This window comes from Cariama cristata, unplaced genomic scaffold, assembly GCF_000690535.1.
Source record: "Cariama cristata isolate BGI_N322 unplaced genomic scaffold, ASM69053v1 scaffold25083, whole genome shotgun sequence".
Classification (NCBI taxonomy): domain Eukaryota; kingdom Metazoa; phylum Chordata; class Aves; order Cariamiformes; family Cariamidae; genus Cariama; species Cariama cristata.
In genome coordinates, this window is record NW_009610554.1 from 29,388 (window position 1) to 38,572 (window position 9,185).

Sequence of the window (9,185 nt, forward strand, 5' to 3'; positions counted from 1 at the left end):
CAGCTCGCAGGCAGGGAGGAGGGAAGGAATGCAATGAAGAAGAGGAATGCAATGCTCTGCATGACCTACAACATTAACAGCACCCTGCATTGTGGCCCACCCCATTATTTTGATCACAACCGCAATTTGCTTAATTGGTATTCCTAAAAAATGACAGAAGACAAGTGTTTGCATCAATTAGCTGTCGTTTCTTATTTTTCCTTGAGTATGTTTTGCTCAATTTTTCAGCTTCTTTAACCGGAAAGCTGTTGTAAAAACTAAGATATGTACCAAAGAAAAATCAGATCCTTGTTTTATTTATTTAGTCACTGGAGACAAACACTCTGGTTTAAATTACAATGGATTATCTGACTAAACTGTTGGGGGAATATTTACTGTATCTTTAAGAAGCCTCTCTCTCTCTCTCTTTCTCTAATTCTTTATAAAACGCTTTGAAGACTCTCCAAATTAATTTTTTCATTATTAAACAAGCATTTCAGATTTGTTATCTTACCTTTCATAATGTCTGCGAGTACATGTAGCAGCACTTGTGCTTCCAGGGTTACCACCTAATTCATCATAAATATGTTTCCATTGTCGACGGGCTGTTATCTGTAAAAATGGCAATGGAAAATTTAATCTTGCATCTTTACAGATTCTACAGCGTTTGAGTTCACAACAACAAATGCATGTGTGACACTTTCAGAACAGCATGTACTACAAGCACTATAAAAGCCCCTACAGAATATATAGAGAGCACAGAGCTTTGCGTGTCTTTTTTTTTTTTTTTAGGTAAGTTAACACTATGTCTATTTTCTTTCTCTCTAAAATGGAGTGATCTGACTGATTCATTATCAAGGCACAAGCAATACGGTCTCACAAAAGAGAATCGCAATCAATACAGGGTCATTAACCATCAGAAGTTATGCAGACAAATCCCACGGTGAATTATGAAAATGAAGCTCAAACCATACTCAGCACAAATAATGATTACATAGTTATTTTAACTGAATTAGAGAAAATAAATCTGCTGCAAAACCCAAATCCACCACAGAATTCTGTAAATCCACAAAAGCATAGTCCGTAACTCTATACGTTACAAGCTGTTTATTTTTATCCATTTATGTCAGTAAAATATATAGATCAAATAGTAATGAAATCTTAACATACTCCAATGTTAATATTTGAGCTATGTACTTTATTGGACCACACTGATGAAAATAAACATCTTGTAACATATTGAGTTACATACCATGGTTCTGGTTTTTTGTACAGAAATTAGGATTATACAGAATAACAGATGGAAGACCTGGCAAGAATTGTTTCTGAATACCACTTCATTATTTTATATATTCCGCTATATTTAAAACAGGAAGAAAAACAGGAATAGGACAAGCACAACAGATCACCCTCTTTTGCCTGCAGCTCATAAAGAAGGCCAGTGGAAAATTGTGGGGGCAATTTGGGGAGAATTTTGTCATTTTCTGTGGAATGCTGTGGATTTTAATATATTCAGCCCCGGAGGCTTCTTCAGAGTTACCCACAGAGCAGTCAATGGCGTTTACTGAGGAGCTAAAGGCAGCAATCAGAAGAAAACAAATATTACAACTTGCAATCTGAGGCCTGTAATTTTAATCTAAACAAGAGAAGATAGCTATTGTCATTAAATATGACAGGGTAAGAGGTGTTTCTTTTTCTGCCCAATGTAAAAGGAAAATCCTTCCTTTGCAGAAATTATTCTCCAAAGCCAAAAGCATGGCTGGAGACTTATCATTTGATAATGCTACAATTTCTTCAAGTTTATTTTTCATACAGTTCTCCTTAGAAAACATCAGCATCTCCAACTAACTATTAGCACCTGCACATAGTTTGCACTTACAGACACTTGGGAAAAAAAAAACAAGAGAGTATTTTATCTTAAACCTTATTTACAGCAAAATGGACTGACTTCACTAATTTTATTTTCTGTCTTCTGTTACCAACCCAAAGACTACAAGCACAAGAGAGATATAGCAATTCAAGGATAAATTCTGCACAAACAAATTATTTAAATACAAATCAAACAGTCATCTGAGGATAAGGTTCATTCTAAGTCTATTTTGTTTAAGCTCTTATGCTGTCTCTTCCCCCAGTTACCCACACTTCTACATATTATTACTACTAAAGGGCTTGAAGAACTGGAGTCCTAATGAGCCATAAAGAACACCACCTCCTGAGAATATGAACAGATGCTCCTTTTGCAATCTGAAAGGTCAAAAAAGAGTTGGACCAAGTACCCTGCTGTGGAGGAATGCCTGGATGGGAAGCTACCTCTGGTCCTGCGTACCACACCCATCCCACCAGTCCTCAGGAGAGGCAAAGGACAGAGGCACGGCTGGACAGCCCTTGCCTTCTGGTAGCTCCCAAGAATCACAGATCCCCTGGGGACAGCTGCAAGTGGCTTTACATTAAATCAGGTCTCTGGCAGCCTCACAGACTAGGGGAGAAAAGATGCACAAAGCTGACCTGGGGGCTGTGGTCTGGCCCTCTGGCAAGCACAGCCTGACTGGCTTGCAAGGCTGTGGGCCAGGACCTGATGCTTTGGCTAAGCACAGTGATGCTGTGCAGAAGCTATAAATGAAAGTAAAGAATTAGTCAGCAAGAGGACTACTGCAAGTCCCCTTTTTAAACATCCCAATGTGACTAAGCAGCACGGTCTCCATTTTCAAAAGGAACATGTTAACCTTAGAGCTCAAGTATGATTAACTATGAGCTGAGTCAAGAATGGATACTCAAGCTGGAACATCAGTAAACACAAACAACTCTAAGGGGAAAAGGGAATCCCTTTCAAGTCCCTGGATCGTTTTTGGCGTCTCTTTTCTCTATGCTGCTTAGAATAGTAGTATTTTCACAAACATTTGCCCAGCTTTAACCAATTCTGCCTCTGCAACGGACCAGAACCCCTTGGCAATTAGCAGAGCTGTGCCCTCCCACATACAGAGCTAAGTTTAAACTTGACATTCCCTGAAACGATTGTTGTTCTAACAAAGCCTGGGGTTGAGTTTTCCCCTGCTCTGGAAAGTTTAGGTTTTATGCTTAATAAACTTCAAAGGACTAAAGTAACTGATAAATTGCATCCTTAAACAATCTGAACAAAATGCTGCACTGTGGAAACTTCCCAGTCATCATGCAGGGCAGCACTGCTCAAGCTGCACGCTCATGCTGGCCACATCCAAATCAAGGGCTGCTTTCTTCTCTCATACAAGTCCCTCCCAGTCACCTCAGTGACTAGGAACTTCCTAGGGAGCCAGGAAAGGGCAGTGCTTCGCAATGCTTTGCTTATGGTTGCTGCTCCTACCAAAAATGCCTGCCTTGGCTGATTTTACACAGCAGTTTTAACCCTGAAAGGGCTCATATGTGCTCCTGGTTAGTAACATGTTCATGACCGAGGCACATGAGGAACAGAAAGGCAGACAACAAAAGGTATGAAAATGGTAAAATATTTTAGCTGCCTGGGCAGGGAATTTCCCATAAACATTCAGGAGTAAAGTGTTGGGTTTTTTTAAGAGCATGGAACTATAGTGGCGTAAGACAACTAAGACTCTGCAAATGCTTTACCAAATGTCCTGAGCACTTATATTTCACACCTCTACTAATTCAGCTTCAGTTTCCTGACGTAAGTTGACCCGCTCCAGTAGAAAACACACAGAAGACAAAGAGCCTTTGCTGCTCTAGTTCTCCAATTTGTTTTCCCTACTCCTACCAGTACATACATCCCTCACAGTGCCTGCCACATTTCTAAAGTCCAGGATGCTCCAGGCTCACCCATTCATCAAAGCAATTGCCCAGGCTAGTCTCTTCTCTGACAGCTTCCCATTCCAACGCTGGCTTTAGCTTTGAAGCAGTCTTCTGGTTTGCAGACCCCTCCCACAATGTGCTCCAACCCACAGCTTCACAATCCTAGAGCTGGGCCCATTGGAAACCAGGAGCTTTGAAAACCTTCATGACATCTTTCCCAGAATTTGGAGTTATGCAAGAGACTGGTCTGCCCAGTGACCTGAGAGCAGATCTGATTTGGTTCCTATAAGCACAGTATTAGGCAGTGAGTGGTACTCAAGAACAACCAAATAAAAGCAATGATCTTATCTACTAAGTAGAGGACTGTTTATACACATGCTTTTAATGGTGTCTTCTGCTTTGAGAAATCTTAAGGTCTTCTGCACTGCAACCCCAGCTCCCAGTTCCTTTCGTCATGAAAAGGCTTCTTGCTTATTTCCTGCTGTGAATCCAATGGGGGATTTTCTGGTCATGGTATGTGATGTTCACAATGCTCTTCAAAACAGAGCTCTGGGTATTAGCTTTGTATGAAACAAACCCAGGTAGCTTTGCATTCCACTGATATATCAGTTTCTTCGGGCCTGCCCAGACGCAGGACTGCTGTACATGTCAATCATTAGTTTTCAAAAACTAAAGCACTTTATTGTTGCTTCCAGGAGGCAGCAGTTAAATGGGATCCCACTGAGCTTCAGTAAAATTTAAGCTGCTACAAACTGAAGGTTAAGCTCCACCTAGTTTTCTTTTTACCCTTTATCTTTCTAAGACATCTCCAGGTAGAGTTCATTCAGCACCACAGTCTTCTGCAAACATGCCAAGGCACTCCTGTGTTGGCTCAAAAGGAAAAATGCCACTTCACGACATGCCAAGGACAACTCTTTAGGTAAGTCCTGGAAGTTTCCCATCTATGAACATCTGCACCTTTTACTCACTTGACTTAGGGTGACTGAGAAGATTCCAGGCAGTGGCTGTTAAATGCCACTGCAGCTGAGCCCCCTAGAATGTGTCATTATTTTGTATTTCATCCAGGGACTTGGGAACATTTTAAATCATTCATACTGTTAAGGTCTACCGTAGAGAGTGCTTTCCAATGCACTCTCCTATTATTAGCAACAAAGATGCTCATTGCATGCATCTTTCTTTGAGAGAAACATGATCCCACCACTTCCAAAGAGATAGCTTCATCTGTTAAGGACTTAAACCAATTTGTACAGGTTGCTATTTTTATTAAGCCTGCATTATGTCCAACAGGAAGTACATGGGAGTATGGTATTACACAGATATAGACGACAACTAACTAAGAATTAGTAATCAAACAGATAATGGACAGATGAGAAATGACCCTCACAAGTACTCTAACTGGAGAGCCCTTAAATATGACATATGACTCACAATCAAGACTTGACACTACTAGATACCCTGTATGTATATCCCGTATGTGCAGGTACTACTCTCTGTCAAGCCTCACTGGATCCATTCCAGCCCCTGATACATGACAAGAAAGAAGAGCAGACAGATGGCTAAGAAAGTTGTTCTCTGCATCTCAAATCCAATCCCTGGCTATTTTAATTCACTTTTAGATTCTTAACTGACAGGACTGGACTTGGAGGTCTTGGACTGCTCCATGAACCTGGGCAGAAGCTGGAAAACACCGTACATAATCTCTGCTTGTTTCTCAAAGATGTTTTTAAAGCCTTATTGCAGTATCTATACATGGACAAGGTGGACAGGGCAGGGGATGAAATTGAAAATGGGCTGGCTATCATTGTTCTGCCAAACACAACGATGTAAAGTTTGCAACTGATTTAACTGGGAAGGTTTCTACACTTACTAGTAAAAAACTAGTCATCTGACCACTCTAAGTTCCCATATGTGATTTTAACCAATCTTCTATTTCTTTCCTGTTCATAAAATGGCCATCGCATGCTGAAGCCGGATATATACTTTAAAATATTCTTTTCTTTACAATACTTCCAAGAGTAAAGACTCATTTCTATCTCAATGCACAAATCAGAAACTTGCGACATTTTAAAAGAAGTGAAAGATGATGAAGGCCTTATAAGGGACAAATGACTCGTTCAAGTCAGATGGAAGGGTTCATACAGATAAACGTGTATTAATCAGGGTAGGTTTGAGAAAGTCTTTGCTCTGCATGTGAATTCTCATCATCAATAGAAATTGGCACTGTGCGTGTGAGTGGTGGATTCTGGTCGTTATTGAATTACAGCACTCACTCAAAACTTCTACATCTAAGGAGACCTGCCTAAGATTCCGGAACAGAAACTGAGCTCCATGTCATCCACTGCCTTGCTGAAAAATGAAACACGAATCAAACACAAAAGCATCTCAGCAATGCTTGTCATGATAAAATATATGCAAACAAATGCAGCTTGGCAAACTCAATGAATATCAACTGGCCATAAAATAATAAAACCCAGGGTGTGCGCAGGTCAAAGCATTGCAACAACTCTTGGTTTGACATTCAGGGAATGTAAAACAAGGCAGATCCATATTGAGGATGAGACTGTTGACAGAAGAGAATGAGGTCAGGAAACCTCATGCTCCATGTACAACTTAAATTGCCTCACAAGGGTCCTCCCAACTTCAACTCTTTTGCAGAGAGCACAGACGCCACTCACATCATAAAACCAGGATCACTTCAGCCAGTCACTCTCAAACCAAAGCTGGGCTCCCAGGTACGTCAGAGGGTGTGAGCTATGTTTGCCTTGCCATTTACTGACCACCCAGCAATTGCTTAGTTTCTTCTCTACGAAGAATAAGCACCACCGGTACATTTTCATCAAAGGTGACAAATGCCCCTGAACAACAGAAAACATCTGTCACTGAGAAAAGGACAAGAGCTTTGAGACAAGGGTAGACCGATGCTGCTCTGGATGACATTCTCACGTATGTGATCCTTCCCCTCTGATCCTCTCATGTTTCTGCTACCATTGGTAGACCTGGCTCTCTGGCCTTGTCTTCACAAACTCACCATCCTATTCTTGCTCTGCCCCAGGCACAGAGGTTCACCTTCTCCAGCATCTCTAAATCCATCCCTCCTCCTCTCATTCTGGCACTAAAATTCAGCTCTCTCCAGCAAGCCACCACTTTGGCATCCCTGCTTCTATAGTCGGTTCCTTGAAGTAGATCTGAAACGTTGCTGTGAAAATCGCCTGCCTCCCTGAGCGCTCTGAACGTGCCACTCTCCTTTCAACCTCCCTCCTGGCCTTCCCTTGTGCTCTAGATCAAGTTTAAGATTTTAGCCCTCATTTTCATCGCACTTTACAACTCACGGCAGTTACTGTTGGCTCATAATTGCTGTAACAATCCCTCTATGGTAGCTATTCATTCATATATACCTATAAGCACACCTACGCACACTCCTGTACATAAGCATGGTATGTGCTGATTAATGAAAGATAGAGGAACAATAAAAGCTAAACCAAGCATATATTTCTGTTGAAAATGTTAGATTTCATGTTTCACAAAATCCCAGCCACACCCATGCTAATCAACCTGGGCTGCTGATTTACAGAACAATATGCTTTGTTGTATGGAAGGAAAACAGTGAGTTTTGTATTTTGGTTCAAACGACTTTCAGTTTCCTGATAGTGCATTTCTTCTTGTCATTTCTCTGTGGCACAGATACGTCCCAGATTACTTCGTAAACAAAGCAAAAATAATTTCTTTCATCCAACTGCGGCAGGAACCGAACAACTTAATCTGATCATTGTGTGCAAAGAAAATATTTCCAATGACGACATCTTCCTATGTCAATTGGTTTTTATTACAGATGTCATCTCGATGTGCCATATTAATGCAGGTCTGTCTTCTCATTTCAAGATTTTAATCTAAGTTTGTTGCTCTAATATTTTATTGGTTCAAAATACATGCTGTAAAATCCATGGTCATCAAATTTTCCCGTGAGCTAAAAATAAACTGCTCTTGTCAGATATGGTTAGCTGATAAAAAGTGTCAGAGACTTTTCTGAATTACTTTGATAACTTCCTGTTTATGTGGTACTGACCCTTGTCTAATAAAGATCTTTTACACTTGGAATAAGAGAAGATACTGCAGCATACTATTTCTTAATGGACAATGCTGATTACTTTTGAAAGCCTTTAATACATTTCCCATATTAGACATGAACAGATGTCAGGGATGTTGCCAAGTGAAATTTCTTTTATGCAGTCTTGGCTTGTTGTACAATAATAGCTCTTTCTCAACATGGGAAAAAATTACAGACCCAACTAATTTCCTTGACAGGGAAGAGTTACATATGTTTTCCACTTGTAGTTTTTACGACAAGTTTACAATTTTGCCAAACCTGGAACTAATTGGGACCGTTTCCAAAAATGGTCCAATAAACCCACAATGTGTACAGCTAGCCTAAAATGCAGCAAATGATTGTTTGCTTTTACAATTTTTTTTCTAACAGGGAAAAGTTAGATTGCACAATTATTTCATTAAGTTACTTAAACACTTACTGTTTCATATCCTCCCAGTTTTTGAGCAGCTTGAAACATAGTCCAAAGGTTAACTGTTAGAGGGACAATAAGTATTTAGATAAGCATTGCATTAACCAACATATTTCAAAGAAATGTAAATTAAACAGTTTTTAAAAAAGAAAAATAGAGAATAAAAGCTCACAGCCCCTGAAAAAGCTCCTGTGAAACATGTTCCAAAGAGGTATTTACATAATCTGAAGAGTAAATATTAGTCCATACTATATATATTTTAAATTACATATAAGAGAACATACTTAGATTCCTTAACAGGACTGGAAAAATACACTGAGACAAAGGTAATGGGCTCATTTGACTTTGCTGATAAGAGGCGTGGTATAATAACTGCACCATGTTTCCATAACTTTGATAATAAAAATTACTCATTGAGAAGAATGTTGCTTTTAATTATTTGTTTAATACTGATTTCATTAGCAAGCAAGCAAGAGACACACACTGGCTCACAAAGCCTATTGATTAAACAACAATATCCAATATTTACTGCAGCTCAAATAATGGTCTCCACGATCAATAAACAATAAGCTGCCTTCTAACGGGTCCCGTACGAATGAACCCAGAGGGAGTACAAATGAGAATTACCATAATAATTATCGTATGGGTGGTTGTGCTTTGCCCACAGCTGTGGGGTTGGAGGAACAGAGGCAACTCAATTCAAAAGATGTGTTGGGAGATGTTTGTTACTTGCTACAGGACTCCTCCCCTCTCACGTGCTTTTCATCCTGGCCCACTGTCCCATGGGGCCACTGCTTGCTGCTGGTATCTCACTTTTATTTCATTTATCTATTTATTTATTTATTTATTTAGACTTTATTTTATTTTACTTTATTTATTTATTTTACTTTATTTTATTTTAATTTTTATTTTTAT

General features: G+C 39.7%; 1 protein-coding gene across 1 annotated transcript in view; it reads right to left on the reverse strand.

The window, feature by feature from the left end:
* Positions 1–8,332, reverse strand: part of ARID5B (AT rich interactive domain 5B (MRF1-like)) — a gene marked incomplete at its 5' end in the record, with an annotated part of 26,874 nt that extends 18,542 nt beyond the window's left edge. The window contains 2 exons of the mRNA XM_009697934.1: positions 494–591; positions 8,280–8,332. Of these exons, the coding sequence (XP_009696236.1) occupies positions 494–591; positions 8,280–8,332 (151 nt within the window). The remainder of the gene's footprint in view (positions 1–493; positions 592–8,279) is intronic.
* Between the last annotated feature and the right edge of the window lie 853 nt (positions 8,333–9,185).